The 19,017-nt window shown below is 35.6% G+C and overlaps 1 protein-coding gene across 1 annotated transcript; it reads right to left on the bottom strand.

Moving 5' to 3' along the window:
• Positions 1 to 7,393: 7,393 nt before the first annotated feature.
• LOC137818664 (phosphatidylinositol:ceramide inositolphosphotransferase 1) lies at positions 7,394 to 12,280 on the bottom strand. The gene is made up of 12 exons (XM_068622217.2): positions 11,707 to 12,280; positions 11,524 to 11,613; positions 10,522 to 10,608; positions 10,351 to 10,419; positions 9,527 to 9,607; positions 9,143 to 9,214; positions 8,929 to 8,989; positions 8,741 to 8,843; positions 8,313 to 8,408; positions 8,182 to 8,228; positions 7,964 to 8,088; positions 7,394 to 7,870 (listed from the first exon to the last, which is right to left on the bottom strand). The coding sequence occupies exons 1-12, from the start codon at positions 11,737 to 11,739 to the stop codon at positions 7,790 to 7,792; spliced, it is 945 nt and encodes a 314-aa protein (XP_068478318.1). The 5' UTR covers positions 11,740 to 12,280; the 3' UTR covers positions 7,394 to 7,789.
• Between the last annotated feature and the right edge of the window lie 6,737 nt (positions 12,281 to 19,017).

Here is a 19,017-nt window from a genome sequence, read left to right as displayed (position 1 = left end):
CAATCTCTCTTTGAATTGCCATATGTCTTCTTCTTTTTGGGCTAATGCTCTTTTGGTTGCCGCAAGCTCAGCCATAAGAAATGCCTTTTGGGGAGATTAAGGATTGGATGATTCCCCCGAAGAAAGATTAGCCATAAAAATTGCACAAAGAGAACAAAAAATTATTGAAAGAAAACGTTAATAACTTTCTCCTCACTTGTGTCACTCTTTTGTGTAGCAAAGATGAGTGTACTGGACAAGAGTGTTCGAGGGCTCGGGACCTGGGCCCAAAGGGTAGGTCACGAGTTTGGCCTAGATGTTGGTCAGCTCATGTTCCTGCCGGTTGACTTGATTGCCTTCATACGTCTACGACAATCACACGCCCAATTATCTATGCCTTCGTTCGTGCCTTTCTTCGATCAAACACCTGAAAATGCAAAGACAAAAGGCACCCTAGAGGTCGTTTGCACTTCGACGCTCAAGTTAGTAGAGGGCTAGGAAACACCGAAACTTAGCTGTAAAAAGCTCTCTGTATATTTTGTGTGTGTATTATCGTAAAAGTTGCATAAAACTTGCATACCTTATTAGGTTTAAAACTACCCTTTATATACTCTAGGGTTTTCGTTGTTTCCGCTAACCGCAATTAGGGTTACTGAGAGTGTGCCTTAGCACCGCTATCACCCATTCTCAGGGCAATCTAGCGCGTAAGGCTCCCTTACTAGAGTGCAACCTCTAACGGGATGACCACCTGGATACCAACTTGTGCACCTAATCTCTGGGGCCATCCGTCCTGTGAGTGCCTTATCTGTTCACGTGCCATGCATGCAGTTTACCCCTGGAACGTGACCCTCATGGGTCGTATCTCTTCCAGTGGCTCTTTACTTGTGTTACGCCTAAACGCGTCATCCACACCACACACATGGACCCCTCGTGATCTAGGTTTCTCCCTAACTGGTAACTGGTGTGTTGTTTGGGATCCACCTCTCGTGGCCCAGCTCTTCTGTTTGACTTGCCGAGGTCCGAGGACACATCAACATATCCTGATGACCGATGCTTGACCACTCCTCGACCCTCTGGGCGTACTGTCTATGAGGCACCTTGGGAGCACCGCCTGTGGGACCCAGCTTATGTGACCGATGTCTGACCACTCCTCGGTACCCTGGGCATGCTATCTACAAGGCATTAGTCCATGCCGCTCGTGGGACCTATCTTACGTGGCCCCATGTCTACTAGCAGTCAACGACGCTCGAGGACTGGTCGGTACAGCCCAGAAAAGGTATTTAAGATAAAATATATAATTGTTATTATCACATTATTCTTAAGATAAAAGATAGAGAGATATTTTATCTGTTGTGATATTATATTTTATCTTTTGTGATATTATATTTTATCTTTTGTGATATTATATTTTATCTGTTATTATTATATTTTATTTGTTGTGATATTATTCTGAAGATTTTTTATATTTTATCTATTGTGATATTATTGTAAATGTTCTTGCCGGTTGACTCGCTCGCCGATTGATTCTAACGACGATCACACGCCTACTTGTCTCCGCCTAGGTTTATGCGTTGTACCTGCAAAGACAAAGGGGCGCCCTAGAGACCGTTTGCACTCCGACACTCAAGTCAATACTGGGGAAAAGAAACAGAAATGTGTGTAATAGTTCTAGTCTCAAGAACTGCATACCTTGTGGGTTTTCTTACTACCCTTTATATAGTCTAGGGTTTCCTCTGTTTCTGTTACCCGCATTTAGGGTTTCTGGGGGAATGCCCTTGCGCCGCTATTACCCAATCTTAGTGCAATCTAGCGCGTAAGGCTCCCTTACTAGAGTGCAACCTCTAATGGAATGGCCACCTGGGTACCAACTTGTGCACCTAATCTCTAGGGCCATCCGTCATGGGGGTGCCCTAACTGTTCACGTGCCATGCATGCAGCCTGTCCCTAGAAAACGTAACCCTAACTGGCCTTAGTGCCTCCAGTGGTTCTTTTCTTGTGCAGCCCCTGAATGCGTTATTCACACCACACGCATGGACTCTTCGTGACCTAGGGCTTCCTCTTAACTCTGGATGGTATTACTGATAACTAATGTGTTTTCCGGGACCCACCATTACTAGCAGTCAAGGATGTCCGAGGATTGTTCGGTACACAAACCCCCTAGTCTCAAGCTATTAACTTGTTCAGCGAAGAGACTAAGTCATCGCCCTTGGCGACCTCCGTGGCACTGGGTGAAAGGACGTGAACAGTGCACCAAAGTGACGTCTCTCTGTACTCGTTTTAATCTGCACACACGTGGTTGGATCAATGGCCAGGACTTATTGCCGCTTGTGCTCCCTTGTTTACGTTAACTCTTTAAAAAATGTGCGCTTCTTTACTGTTCCATCACTTCACTGAAAACTCTCTTCGATCATTCTCTCTTCTCTACGAACGCTCTCGCTTCTCTACGAACAGTGCACCAAAGTGACGTCTCTCTGTACTCGTTTTAATCTGCACACACGTGGTTGGATCAATGGCCAGGACTTATTGCCGCTTGTGCTCCCTTGTTTACGTTAACTCTTTAAAAAATGTGCGCTTCTTTACTGTTCCATCACTTCACTGAAAACTCTCTTCGATCATTCTCTCTTCTCTACGAACGCTCTCGCTTCTCCTTCCTCCATCACTACCTTAAACCCTCAACTGCTCAAAGGTATGATTTTTACTTCATGACTTGCCTTCGTTTCACGATTCTGCTGCCCATAACATGTGATAAACTGCTCTGGGACTGTTTAAGATTTCTGCATTTTAGGTTTTTTGCTTCTACACTGTTTGCGTTCTTCATTTTGTTGAGTCTCTGTGTTTCGGGTTCATCGAGTCACGTCGCTTCTTCTAAACCTTCATTTTTCTTCCTTTCTCCTCTCCCTTTTTAGCTTTCTTCAAGATGGCCACAAAGCCCTAACGTTGACTACAAAGCCCTGTACCCTTGGGCTTCTGATGACCTCTTCTCCGAGACTTCCTCGCTCACCTCCAGCGAAGACGTGAGGAAACATCGAGATAAAGAGCCTGATCCCAAGGGTCGCGTATTTGGGAGGGAAAGCAATGCTTACGTATCGGTTCGACCCTGTGCCAAGGGCGAATTGGTATGTACTGATGATCGCGCTGGCGATGGAGAACCCTTTTTCTTCCTATACTCCACCGTCTTCAAGTGGATCAAACTCTGCTTGTCGTTCATGGGGTTCGTGCGGGCGCTCTTGACTAAGATAAATGTGGCCCCTGCCCAGCTACACCCCAACAGTTGTGCCTTTGTGAGGGCGTTCGCAACCATCTAGGGCACACTCCTTCGGTGAATGTCTTCCTCAACTTTTTCGAGGCCAAGAGTCCAGGAAAAAAGCTTTGGGTAATCTTCAGCGTGGTGGCGGGGAGAGTCCTCCTAACCCTCTTCCAACAATCTTATAAAGGCTTCAAAGGGAAGCTCTTCAAGGTGTGCTGCAGCGCCCACGACCCCACCCTGCTAGATGGGTTCCCACTCTACTGGGTGGGGAAGTTAAAGTTCAAGAAGCCTAGGGGTCTCGAGGAACTGACTCCCCCTTATCTTGAATTGTGTCAGGTCCTCGTGAGTTTGGGATCGGTGTTTAACACTGCCCAACTGATTAAGTGTGAGTATAGCTCCTCAGACCTCAAGGGCTACATTGGTACTTGTTTCTACTTTTCCCCCATCTCATTTTGCATATGTGTTGTTAGCTTACACATCACGTACTTTGTCTTTTCATGCTTGTGCATTCACTGGTTTACCCTTTGCATATTGTGGCTCTTGTGCTTCTTGTTGCTGGTTGTACACTGTGTAGGATTATTTTCTCATGTTTCGTTGTCTTGGTGCAGGTGGTGTTGAATGAAGAGAAGAGGAACAGGCTGGCTGAGCTGATTGCTCACCGCCAAGCGACACTTACTGGTGCAGGCAGCTCAGCCCCCGCTGGTCCTCTAGCCGTTGCACAAGATTCGCCCAGTCCCCCCGATAAGAACAAAGGGGTGGTGGCGATTAATTCCAAGGACGAGGACACCGAGGAGGGCCTCGTCTTCAAGAGGCCAAGGGTGGGCGTCGCGACGACTTCACTCTCTGCTACCGACGACCGCCCCCTTTCTCTCGCGCTCGAAGGCAGTGGGGAGAGCGCTCCTGGGGGTGACCAAGTGCCCACTGCACCTGAGCTCCCCGCCATACTCCAACATGCCCTTAAATGCTACCAAGAGAAGGAGGCGGCAAAGGCCTTGGACGGAGACTTGTTGAGCGACTGCATGGGCCAAAGCCTTAGGGAGTTCCTTGTCAATTCTCTCGCCTTTGTGAGCCAGGCCAAGGCAAGGATGAAGGGGGAACTTGCCCTCCAAGCCCAGATCTTCGCCAACCGCGAAACGGCCTTGACCCAAGAGCTGAGCAGCCTCCGTCAATCAAAGAAGGAGACCAAGAAGCTGCTATTCGACAAGGGTCAGGAGACCCTTCAGTTGGAGGCGAAGATCCTGCCTCTGCACAATAGCCCAAGGGTAAGCAAAAGCATAATCCATCTTTAAGAAAAAGAAAAATCCAAAAACGCGAAAAAGCGCAAATAAACAGAATACCAAACTATTTAGAACAAGCACTTGTAGGCAAAGTGAATCGATGAAACAATAAAACCACCACCGTAAGAGTATAAAACAACTGTAAAGTAGGATATATCATACCTGAAATATGGTGGGAGAGAGTGGTGCAACAATGGCGAAAAGGGTATTTTGAGTGTTTTGGGAGCGTAATGGTGGGGAAAGGTAGAGTGAGGAGGAAGAAAGCTTGTTTTGTTTTTGAAATATGAAGTTAAAACGATAGTTTCTTTGAACCATTGGATGAAGGATACGTGTAGGGGTATTTCTATCTTGCGTGACCCCTGTCTTATCATGAAACGCTTCAAAATAAGTGCAATAACCACCTTTTTTGCATAAAGGTCCTTTCATGCTCATTGCCTCGCTCAACACAACTCGAGACTAAGGGGTTGTGTATTGTTCAGATAAGGTCGGTTGGGTGTCTGATCACATCGATTGGGTATCTAACTTATGTAGAACTGTCTAGTTCTGTAGGTTACCCGTGAGTGTATAAATAATATTTCTTGGCTACAATAATGATATAATGATGTCTACATTATAGGAATTTATGGTTATTAACTAAAGTGCTTGGAATCACTATGATTGGATTTAAACTAATGAAGCTTGGTCCTGATCAGTAAGGTTATAGTGAAAGTGTCTGTTATTTATTATGCTTATGCTTATTTATTCATTTTAACACACGTCTTGACTGAAAGGAGGAAAGGAGATATTTTGTGCACCACCACCCTTTAGTTGCACTCGATTTAAAAAACAATTGAGGGGTTTGTTATGATTTTCTGAATAAAGGGGATCAACAATGCTACATAAGGCCCATGAGTCTTCCACCAAAGGCAATTTTCTATACAATCTACACTGATATTTTTATGATCTCACTGACTTGATCGTCGAAGTATTGTCAACAGGTGGAGCTTCCCTCATCTCATTGTGACATCCAAGCATTTCAGAAGCTGCAATTACAAAGGAATCATCTCGGAGACCACCTTCAAACTTCTAACCTCGAGTTTGGCGAGAACAAACATGTTTTTTATAAAAAAAAAATTATTGAAGTTGCATATAACGAGATTCATGAAATACACCTCTATAGAAAAAAAAACTATAAATCTCACCCGATTGACAATATTTAAAAGAAACTTTAAAACTCTAAATACACGATTCAACCATATTTCCATGTATTTAGCGCATTTTCATAGTTAATTAGAAGTATACAACCGAAACCAATTAACAACATTTTATATCAATTATTTGGATCTTTTATTGATTTAAGTGTTAATATGTTTTCCACGTGTAAAAATGTATATAGTTGATTGGACAATTTTAACCTAATTCAATGTTTATCTTCATATCATCCACTGATTAAGATATATTCCCTTAAAACACTACAAATCATATAAAAAAGATATTAAAAAGACTAATAAAATAGTTAATTTATATGCCAACTAGCACACGGAGAAAAGAATTAACTACTAAACCATGGAAGATATTTCTTTGGACTATTGGCCCCCTTGAGACAATATTTTATGTTTTCATTTCCTGTTAACAATAATAATTCAAAAAATATCGACTTCCTATTCATATATTTTCTGTAAAAAAACTTAATGGTGGAAATAATGTTTGTTTGTTTTTATCATTTTCTATTAAAGTATTTGAGAATAAAAAGAAAATAGATTTATACAATTATTAACAGAAAAACAATTTTTAAACCTAATCACCGTAAGTTTTCTATTGATTCTATTTTTATTTAAATAAACTAGTACGACAATGTAAAACTCTTTTAAAATGTCATATATAGAAAGTTTATAAATTTTGCAATAATTATCGACACCGACAGTATTAATTTTGGCTTATGTGATATCTCAACTTTTATGCATCACCAAGTTGATCAAATTATTGTTAATTTCACAACTTGTCATGTTTCACCAACGCGTAACCAAGTTTATCAAATTAGTGTGATAAATCAACAGAAGGACGAATTTTGTTTTTTTTTAGCTTTAGGGATATGAAATATTTAAAACATAAAAGAAACCTAAATTACAGACAAGGGATGAAAATTCAATTTTATTCCAAAATATATCTATCCCTGTTAAACTCATTTTACACTCTAGTGCTGTATTTTCTAAAACTGGAAAAAGGCTTAAATGTTTATATTCCCAAATGTATAGGCATCCTTTTGAGCAAAATGGGTAGGAAAAAAGTGGATATCTACCTATCTCCTATTGCAATTGCATATAGGGAAGGACAAACAAATGTGAGAGCTTCGAAAATAATGTTAGTTGTGATAAATGAGGGTATTTATGCATGGAGGATGGCCACAAAGATTCACCATAACACCTCCCTTGCTGGATTGGCAATAATGTTGAGGAACACAATGCCCCCTTTCTATTAGACCTAGTGCTTCGACAAAGGAAAATGCCAGAAAACACGTTAAGCTGTGTAGAGGATGAGCCATGTGACAAGTAGATGAAGCATGTGACAATGAGTTTGTGTTGAGAAGGGGAAAGTATTTGAAAATAAGGGTACCCAAAACATCCAAATAGAGTTTGCAGACGAGGGGCAATGAATGGGACAACGGACACGAAAGCATTGTTATGCGTAAAAGAGCACATGCACTGTCAAAGCAATCATGTGCTAGTTCTATGTCACTTGTCACGCTTGTGTTAGTTCCTTTTTATGATAACCAAAGTAATCATTTCAGAGATAATGAACCCCAAATAAAGGGTAATTTCCACTTTCAACCCCTTCTCTTCTCAACAAGTTCAAAGACTAAATAAATAAAAGTGTAGAAAGAAACATTGCATCTTACTTTAACGAGGCAAAGTTGGTCTAGGAATTAGAGTTTCCATTACTTTGACATGACACGGCCTATCACATTGAGCTTATCATTAGGCTAGTTACCATGTGAATGCAAGGAGATTTAACAACCAAAAGACTGTACAGCATTATGCATGTGGGAACAATGATGTAAAAGAGGGAATGGAAAATTTCCTATGGCACATGCTGATGGTGTGTATAGATAATTTAACCATGACATGGGATCTGAGCTGCAAAAATGTTGAAATGCACAACTCAGATTCAATTTCACAAGTACAAATCAGGCTACTGATTTTGAATAAACAACTGAATGTTCGGACAACAAATCCTTCAAATTGAAGGCTGCAGCTTTCCATCAGCAATCTTGAAGTGGATCCAATTTGTACAGGAGAGGCTCCTATATCTATGCACCATTCATGGCAGAGTCTACATGGAGTGTATTGCCATCTTCCATGATCTTGCCATTCACTTGAGTTCTCTGTCTCTGAGCAAATCAAAACAACCATGTTATGTCCAAATCAAAGACAAAGACATTACATTAAAGGAACAAAGGAAAGGACAAGTATATTCAAAATACCCAATCTACGGGGTCTCCAGAATTCCCATTTAATAGCTTGGGATTCTCTTCTTTGGTCCTGCCATCTTTGTCTTTGATGCTCAACGGTAGCAACGTTGCAGCTGCAATTGACCTGTCTGGTAATTCTGCAGAATAACTAAGTCAGAACAATAACAAATTGCAGCTAAGTAAAAGACAACACCTATGTAATTATATACGTGTGACAAATGTTTGCTAACCTGGCAATTTCTTGTCAATAAAAAATACCACCAAATTAACAGTGTACCTGCCAGCCATGGACAAAAAGATAAAAACTCAAAAGGGACAAAGGCCACAGTGTTCACGTTATACAGCAAAATATGCTCCTTACCAGGCAACCACTACGTCCACCGTGTAATGTTTGCGTGATGCTACTATCAAAAGACTCTGAACCACAGCAAGCAACCACCCAAGCTGCTTTATTGACCTAGTGGTTGATCAATTTCAACCAATCAGAATGTAAATAGACATAACAAAACATGCAACATGAAAGACTGAAAATAAATGAGTGTCACCAACACTCTTTCTAATATATTTTCTTGTTCATTAAAATTTATTGAAAATTACAGTGAGATTCAGTAAATACGGTGTGTGACCTACATATTTTGTCATTCCAAACAATAATAGAGGGGGTGTTAAAAAATGTTACAGCATTTCTCGTAATAAATTAGCCAAACAAAACTTACTGCTGTAAAATCTTTTGACATACTTAATTCTTCAACAAAAACAAAATAGAAAACATTTATAAGCCAATTTAACCTTCGAGTGCCATATTTCTGATATGTGAGCACAAAGACAAGAGTAAAGATCATGTGCGATGAGAATATCAAATCACCACATCCATAGACCACGCCATGCGGAACTGCACAAAATAATTGAAATGAGTGTCAGAAACAAACACAGAAAAATCAAATATAAACAACTCCAATACAATAATGTATACTAACAATTGATGAAGAGCACTTCAAAGACACTATCTGGATGAGGTAATGTGGCAAGATTAGACCCCTGCATGATAGTCAAGTAGACTAAAATTATAAGAATCTATGAAAAAGAAATGTATAAAAGATGTTGCACATATATGCTATTCACAAAAGCTAAGAGAAGTAATCCTTAATCACTTGTGGCATATTTTCCAAACACATTCTCAAACAATTATACCTCACGGCAGTGGTAGTTTGGACCAGGAAGTTGTGTAGAATAAAATGTTATTATGCGGAGAACTTGAGAAGCCTGCGGTACACAATATGCAAAGGTTAGATCAAGGGAGAAAACTAGCGCATTAATATATATAAAATAGTACTTAACTATATCTGAAACATTTAAATGACCAAAAATATACTATGCTAATAGTATAAGAGGAGTAAACCAAGGCATGATGACATCACATAATAATCAACATTACACATGTGGCCAGTCTGCATTTATACTGTTGACTCGTCCTAATTCATCTATCTATCATGCTAAGAACTCATCGATGCAATTAATATTCCTAAAAGATTAAACAATAGTTTAATAAATATGAGAAGTGTGATCAGAACTAACAACTAAGAATGCTAAAACCCTGCACCATATGACAACTGTGTAGATCTTTCTGCTCTTGAATATGAAAGGATGAAATGTCCACTGCAAAATCACACATCAAAGAATATTTTTCAAACTTCAGACCAAAAATAAATAAAAGAATATAAAACTAGTTGAAATGAGAAATTCACAAAAATAAGTCATACTAGCCAAAAGGAAAATAAGAACTGAAATAGGGAAATGTTATACTATTTATGTCAAATCTTGCAGTAGCAGAAAATTTCAAGTAAATATTTAACAGGAATAAAACCAATATAATCGAGTAAAGTAATCCTTCACTGAAATTGGTACTAAACCTCTTTAGACAAAACTTCGAACCAAAATAAGAAACAATATATTTTATTTTATTTTATTCGTCATTCCTTTTATTTTCCAACAAATCATTCTCAACTCAACAGATAGTACAAACACCTCAAGAGTAACTTTTCAAGCCTCTCAAAGCCACAGTGGTAAACAATTTATATAAGAGGCTTAATAATTTAGTATTCTGACTTCAAGGAAACACCAAGAGGTGGCAGTATAACACATATTCATGATCAAGGCATATTTACCTTGAGAATTATCATTTTATCATAAAAAATACATAAAGTTCTTAGTAAAATATAGAATTGTCCTTAACTCTTAATCAATTATGACGATGTCATAGGTAGGTAAAATATAAACTATCACAAGAGCCACCAACCAGATATTAAAATGGTGGGCATATAAAGCTCAATGCTGACAAAACACAGTCATACAGTTAATATATGAAACTGAAACAATGAGAGGGAAAGGGGAATTCATACCAAGACAAAGGATAAAAAGATAAGGGAAAACAATGTTTCACTTATGTAAGCTTTGTCTTGCCCAAGCTCCTGTAACAGCCCCAAGATTAAAACTTACATGAGCATTCCCACTATTCTCTATACAAGATTCTCCAAGTAAGAGAGTGAAAGAATGACATGACAATTACAAACCGGAAGAAGGAAGAATCCAACATCTTGTAGAGTAGGGGCAGGCTTATGTAAATAATGAACTCCTCGGGCAGCCAAACCGTGTACATACTGTAGAGGAACAGTTAAATTCTGACATCAGATATTGAAACAAATAGTATGTCAAGAAACCAAGGAAATCAAAGTACTACACTGTTACACTTTATGCATACATAACATAGACAAGGATAGAAACATACAAACATATACTTTACAAAAATTGGTCATTTTTTTTCTTTCTCATAGCATTGTTCCTCGGTGCATATGTGGATAACTATCAGAGTCAATTTTGGTCCCTAACATCGCATTAAAAAGTTAAAAAAATGGACACAACCGCTTATTTATTTGGCTTTCAATAAAATTGGAATCATTTATGGAAAAGCTGAATTTTTTTTAAACATGCACTCAATATATCTAACCTCAACAACTACTGCAAATTACTAAATTTTTCCAATGATGGAAATGAAACATTTGACCATCTTCCCAGAATCCAGAGTGTCACAGAGAAGTGAGGATAAGTAAATTTGTTCTTGAGAGGGTACAAATAACTGATCATCTAAATCAAAATAATCATAGTTGCAGAATATGACAAAAGATGCTTCAAGCAATTACAAGTTCCTGCATTCCCTCATTAAAACACTGAGCCATCAACTCTGACACTTTATTATCGCTGACAAAATAAGCTTCATTGATTAAAACAAGTGATAGTATTATATACCTCATTCATTCATTCTTAACCAGAAACAAATAAAATAAACAAAAGCAAGCAAGTGTACCACTAATCATGCCGACAGACAACGTGAACAACTGAAGCCCATGTAGCATGAAAGTAGAGTTCAAATCAAACAAACGTAAAACACTTACAAAATTTATTTTCCTATCCTCATCAAAGGAAAAGAAAAGGAACCTTCTACACAAAAGGGAAACCACAACTTGAGCAACTACACTCAATCCCTGCTTAAGGTTGACCAAAATAGGAATAAAAACCTGAAAAACAAGACCAGCGAGAAGGTACTTCCAATTCTCAGCAAGGAGGTTGATCTCCGTAGTTGTCTCTGCACAAATTCTCTTCCATAGCTACACAAACGCACACCAAATACCAAATAAAAATTAATACAAGAACACAAATAAGGAAAAAACAATACCAAGAGGGGGAAACAAATAAGCAACCTTAGAAGTCTCACGACCAATGTAAAACGACATGTTATTGTCCTTGATGTTGTCGTTGATGGGTTATATGCGCAAGGAGCACTTCCATATTACTTCATAACCACACTGATGATACAGTGAACATTGATTGGCCAATATGAGCGAAACCCACATAGAATTTATCCCCTTTAAAACTTCCTCATCATGCAAAACCAAAACTTTGGCTAAAAGAGAAGACACCCTAGAAAAAGAGACGAACTATCCGAATCCGAATCGGGAACGGAAAAAAGATCGGAGTTTTGGGGTTGATCACAAACAGAACCGTACCCCAGAGAAGAGGAATGATCACAAGACGAAGAGAAGAAATAACAAAAAAAGGCTTTGTTGGCAGAATCAATGGGGAGAATGAAAACGGAGGCGCAATGGTCAAAAGGGGTTTTTCCTTTCCTCTCTGATTCTTCTGTTCTTTCTCGCAGTGTGTTTTTCTGACTGCTATGCACGCGAGATGAACACGGCGAGACAGTTGAGAAGAGAGTAGAAAATTATAAGAATAACAATAAATACCAAATCCTAAATACCAAATCGGTCATGTGCTAACTCATACCGATTAAAATTTTCATATAAATAATTTCTGAAAAATTAGTCTTTCAATATTAACTACAAAGATACATCTTTACTTATGAATGAAATATTTTTAAAAGATTTATACCTAAACAGATGAATTTTTAAAAAAATTATGAAAATTTTAATTACTCATTATCAATCACAATTTCTTCTCTCAAATATTAATTCAAAATTATTAAAAAAGTCTTCCTATTTTTTATATTTCCAATCCATACTACTTTAACAAACATACATATATTTTTCCGTTTATTTTCACAAAATATTATTAAAACATATAATTATTTTAAAAAAATTAAAATATATATGCTAAGTATTGTTACATTATCGTATAAACACAAAATATATAAGCTTATTATTTTTTATAATAATAATTTAAAAATTTTATGAAATAACTTTTAATTAATTAATAATACAAAAATATTTACGTCTAAGTTTTTTAATTATCATAATATTAATGTGAAGTACTTATGAGATTTTAATCTTAAATATTTAAGACATCTAAATAAGTGTAATTTGAATTAGTAATAAATAGTTTACATTATATTATTTGAGTTGCATTTAAGTAAATAATTAATTCTACCAAAATTTATCATAAAATGCATTCATTAATTCTGTATAGTTATATGTATAACTTATTAGTGTATTATTGGAGATTATTATTGAAAAGTAAGTAATACTTTTTCTAATTTAAATTGACAAATAATTTATTTAAATTATTTTAAAATGAAAAAATAGAATGAGGTGAAAGAAACAAAAGATCATTTTTTTATCAGATATATTTCCCTTAGAAAATAAATGAAAGTGTATAAATTCACACATTTAATTTAGCTAACTTTCCATTTAATTACTATATTTAACATCTCTCATTCTTTGAAAATCTTATAACAAAAAATAAAATAGAAAAGGTGCATAATCTACTACTACTAATAATAAATTCATATTTTGATTTGAATAATAAAAAATAAGAAAGATTGTGGCTTGCTACTTTTCTTTGAACACTTTCAGTCTATGGGCTGTTGAAGCTCTGTTACCACACAAATTAGTGAAGGAAATCAAAACAAATAGAATCTTCTAGGTTTATGATATAATCAGCATAGCTAATCAAAATATATTAAAATAAAATCCTCTATATTAATTTTTATTTAAGATAACTTAGAAGCAGTGACATGATTATAATATGATTATGATATGATATGATTAGGTAAGATTTGACCACCATAGCAAGAGCCAATAAAGGCCTTAGGACTGCAACTTGAATTTTGTTTTTTATCCCTCAATGAATTCAGATCAAAAAACCCAATAACTCCAATGTCTAAATATTTATTCAAATATTTACTTCAGAAATTTATATAAAAATATAAAATTAATTAATTAATAGATATTTTTTTATTCCTGATAAATTTATGAATTGAAAATGTTAACTATTATTAATATTAGTAATTAAATTATATGTAGTTATAAATTATTAATTTATATTTTAGTGTAATTAAATTAATTTTTTAATAATTTTAAATTATTATTTCATACACCAAGATTTCTTGAAAATTGTGTACTCTAATTTAAGATTGGAATATTTGAAGTGTATGAAAAAACTTTTTTTATAGGTTAATTGATTCATCCTCCTACATTTCTAAAGTGCAATGGGCCTGAATTTATTTTATATTTTTGTGACTTCTTTCTACTTTCTAATCCAAAATTATATGACATCTTAGAATAGTCCAATCAATATGAATATAAGTTGGAATGTAGCATAACTTTTTCTAGTATTTGAAAATTTGTTTGTTTTTTTTACTAATTTTTATGAATCATATATTGGGTCAATTAGATAGATCTAAATAGAAAAATAGAGTTTATCTAAAGTTATAATTGAACCTCCTTGGATCTAATGCAATCTAGATCGTCTAGGGTGCACAAACAAATGTCCAGAGTGCAAATAGAAAGCATGGAGTGACTAGGAAGGCATGAAAGCCACATGTCATCCCGAGGATTTCCACCAATGAAGAAGGGTCACTTTTCATCCTCTAATTTGAGAGGATTTACTCCAATGAGAAGAAGACATTTGTCACCATGGGAGTGGAGTGTTTTTAGGGTTAAAAATTGCACCTTGGTTGTTCTTAGCATTGTAAATAAGTGTGTTAGGCCTCTTGTAAATGTAACTTGAATTGAGTAAGAAAGTTATGACCAAATGTTGTCTCACTTTACTCAAATTCATTGTATGTTACCACCAATTTTTGTGTCTAACCTAGAACTCTTTAGAAGTTGGTCTCGCCTCTTACTAATCTCTATTTCCACACCTCAAATTCATATTTCTAATTTGAATTCTACCTTCATCCAGCTTCCACATTGTCTCCATTGAATCCACACAACATTAGAAACACCAAAACAAGTAAGGATTCAAGATTGGATTTGTATCATTTGGTATATAGAACAAGGTTTTGGTCCAAATTAAGTGTTCTTCCCCTTTATTTTCTTCTTAATTTTTCCATGTTGTCTTCATTATGTTTTACATGTCTCGAATATGTTTAGGTCATTTCACTAAATACATTGTGTTTATTTTGTGTTTCTAATTGGTTTACATCATCCATTTTATCTTGAATCATCCAAATATGTGTTTTAGGTTTCATACTTATGCTACTATATATGTTTGATTTTGTTTTTGTTCAATCTTGTTTCATTTTTATTTGGTTCAATATCTGTTTTGATATTTTTAATTTGATTTCTAAATCTAATCCATGTTGTCCAAATCATTTGAATTCCATATATGTCATAAACTTTTAGTAGTATTTTGTTTCATTTTAGTTTCTTGATTTTGTGAGTCTACCACAAAGTATTACCACAAAGTATTGTGTAATATGATTTGTTTTTGGCTCTTTGCATGCATTTTCATTTATGGATTTGAGTATCTTAGGTTCTTATTAGACCATTAACAAAATCTTTAGAATTAGGTCTCCAATATGTCTTGGGTTATCATAATCTTCTTTCAATTCCACAGGTTTCTTTCTTTTTGTTGTTTGCTACTTTTTGGTACTGGCTAGAAATTTTATTGCAAGTTATATACGCGTTCAAATGGTGTGAAAATTTATATGTGAGAACTTCATATGTTGATGATCTCCTATTAAAAAGGCACATCCAAATTCGCACTACAAAAAAATGATAAATGTTCAAATCCTAGATGCCAGGATTGAAAAAGTTTGAAAGAAGTGTAAAAAATTGCTCTCGGGTTTTGATTTACTGCATTTGATTTAGTGTATATTTTGAGCTGAAATTTTGTGAGAAAATTACCTATTATGTCAACAATATATGGTAAAACTATGGGAGAAAAATTCAATCTAAAAAAAGTTAAATAAATTCTTGAATCAGTGATGCCATAACCACTTTTAGTATTTTTTTGTTTTATTCATCTACTCTAGTGTTTTTCTTTAGGTTTCCAAATTTCAGTGCCTACTTTTAATTTCTTAGCTTGAGTCCTTAAACTTACTCTTTGGAGTTTTTAAATATTAATCCATTTGAGTTTAGCAATTTAAATTGAGATTTGTTGATGTTACTTGTTAGCCTCTTAAGGTGAATTCAATTGTGGAGTATTGGTCTTTTGAGTTGAAGCTAAATTTTCATTAATGAATTACGGAAAAGACAAATAAGGAAGTTCTCACATACAAGGGAAAAACTGTTGAACAAGGTGCTTTGATGTCTCCAAATCTAAGAGGAATGCTTGAAGACCTTTGCTGCTGGTTTTCTATGTGTGTCTAGTAGTCTTTGAATTGTTAATCCACTCTTTATGATGATCCAAGGTTAATTGAATCTCGATCCTTTTGAAAAGGATGTGTTTTCTAAAGAGTGTGAAAATTCAACCTGTTGAAATGTTGATTCAACCGGTTGTTTTACACTTAGTGGATTTTGAAAAGGATTTGAAAAGCTTGACTTTGTTGTCAAACCAATTCAACGGATTGTTTCTAGAATTCAATTGGTTGTTTTTCTGAAAACCTTAACATAATTTTGTTAAGCTGTACCAATCTGTTTTAAATGATTCAAACAACTGTTGGTTCTTGAATTAAATGTTTTGACCATCTGATTGAAGTATAAAAAGGTTATTTTACGCTCCTGATCATTAACTAAGAAAGAGTGATGTGAGTTGATTAGGAGATGATTCATTAGTTGGCACTTTTTTAATTAGGATCAAGATTCTTAAGCAATTATGAACAAAAGAACAAGAACAAACTAACCAATTAAAAATAATAACAAGAAGATTGAACTGATTAGAAATAGAAAACAAGAACAATGAACCGAATGAACTTATGAAACAACAACATTAAACCGAATAGAAACACAATTAAAGGATAATGAACCAATTAGAATTAAGAAAGGAAGCATATGAACCGAATAGAATCAAGAAATAACAACATTCTACCGATTAAAATCAATAACAAAAGAACAAACATGTGTTTAGAATTTGATATGGAATAGAAATGGAAAAAGAATATGAAAGGACGAAACACTTATGTGGTTGGAGCAAGGGAAGTGATTCACGCCACTTGGAAGGTGAAAAGACTCCAAGATGAGTGAAGAATGCCGCCACTTGAGAGCTCCCAAGACTCACAAGATGAGACTATGAAAAGGAGAACAAGTCTCACAAAATCTCTCAATTTGAGAAGAGTAACTTTACTTCAAATTTCAATGTGTCTTTACAAGAGCCAAACAACTCTATATATAGTGTAGAGGGTCGGTCATACATCAAGGCAGACGAGGAAAATGAAAAGGCATTTGAAATGTCGCTCCAAACAAAATGTGTCTTTTCTACTACTACTCATAAGTCCTATTCTCCTATTCCTACTTCCCTTTTTATATTCTATTTTAAATCTACTCTAATGATATTACAAAAAGAGATATTAATTGATGCTCATTTCCTAATGTTTGTGCCCTGCTTCTAGTAATCCTCTGAAGCATGATAGATGAAGCAAACATGGGTTGGGCTTGGGCCTAAGATTGGGCTTGGGTTTGTTCGGCTTGGGCCTCAAGCGTCCTCTCTCCTTGGTCTACATCAAAGAGTGATCAATCAAAATCAGTTTTCAAGATTTCAAAGAGCTTTTGGATCATCTCAAAGTGTAGAATAGGATTGTCTTATATTTCTGAATTGTAATCTTTGAATTTGTTAGAATTAATGGCTTAAACAAGAGGGGGGGGGTGAATTGTTTGTCAAAAGATTTTTGAAAAGATTGGATAAGAATGAAGTTTTAACAACAATCACAGAAGAAGTAATCAAGGAAGACAATCAAACAATGTAATTGAAACTATTTGCAGAGTTGCAATCGATTGAAACTTCATTTTAATCGGTTGTTTATGGCAGCAGCAAAAACAAAATTAAATCAAATAGTTTATAAGGAGTGAAAGAGATAGAGATTACACAACCAATTTATACTGGTTCACTCAACCCTGAGCTACATCCAGTTCCCAGATCAACCACTGGGTTTCCATTAGTAATCAATCACAGATTACACAACCTCAAAGCCACAAATAGGTGATCTTGATATCACAAGACCCACTCACCCTCTTTTCCTTTACACAACCTTAGTCAGAACACCCTATAACCTTACAGGTTTTCACACTTCACAATTACAGCAAAAGAAACTTTTACAAGAATTAGAAAGGAATAGAATACACCTGGATTTACAAGAATCACAGAGCTCCTAAGATCAGACCTTGAACCAATGCACAACTACTTAGCAATCTTGCAAAACTTTGAAATGAATCTCTTCTCAAAAATAGTTTCAATCTCACTTTCTTGTTGTTGTATTTGTTGTTTTTGAAATCCAAAGAGAAACCATATTTATAACTCTTAAAACTAGTTGTTCTAGGCAGTCAATCATGAGCCAAAACAGTTTAAATCCAACTGAAAACAGATCCAACAGGTTTTTCAAAAGTTGTTATGAAATGTGACAATCAACCGGTTGAAATGTACTTTTAACCGATTGAATTGGTTAGACAGTTAGTTAACCAAGTCAGAAACAGTTTTGAAAACCTTCAGCCAAGCTAAGTGACAAACAACCGATTATATCGTGGTTTCAACCGGTTGTTTTTCTTCTTACTTAGAAAAACACTTTTATCTTTTAAAATGGATTGAACCAGCTTGTGCAAAGGATTAGGAATGATCTTTACAAGTATTCTAAACACCCTAGACTAAGCTCTTAACCAAAAGCAGCACAACATCAACCTTCAACACAGATTTGGATCATCAAAGCTTCCATGTTTTACAATCTCCCCCTATTTGATGGAGACAAATCCTTGGGATACTTTTTGGAATGTTCTTGTTTAGAATCTTGCTTAACCTGCATTCACAAGCAACCATAGAAATACAGGATAATCTATTCCAGTTAATCAGGCACCACAAACTAGTTTCCACTAGGTGATTTCAAGTGAGGAACATCAGCCAAATCAATGTGAGAAACCAATCAATCATGCATAGGCGCAACACAAAAAAAGAATCGGTTATTTTGCATGAATAACCAGTTAAAATTTGTATAAGAGTTTCATACTAAATAAAAAAACCAGTTATAACAATGTTCAATCAACTGTGCAAAACAGAAATAGGTGCATATATTAGAACATTACAACCCAAAAGCTCAATTCTCCTCCTATTTGTCTTCACAAATAGAAAGATAGAAGGATAAAAAAAAAACAACATAAAAGAGGAAAAAAGATTGTTCAGAAAAGTAA

The sequence above is a fragment of the Phaseolus vulgaris genome, chromosome 10 (genome assembly GCF_051622355.1).
Source record: "Phaseolus vulgaris cultivar YP4 chromosome 10, ASM5162235v1, whole genome shotgun sequence".
NCBI lineage: Eukaryota > Viridiplantae > Streptophyta > Magnoliopsida > Fabales > Fabaceae > Phaseolus > Phaseolus vulgaris.
The sequence above is the reverse complement of the archived record's forward strand: the minus strand, read 5'-3'. Positions and strand labels throughout refer to the sequence as shown.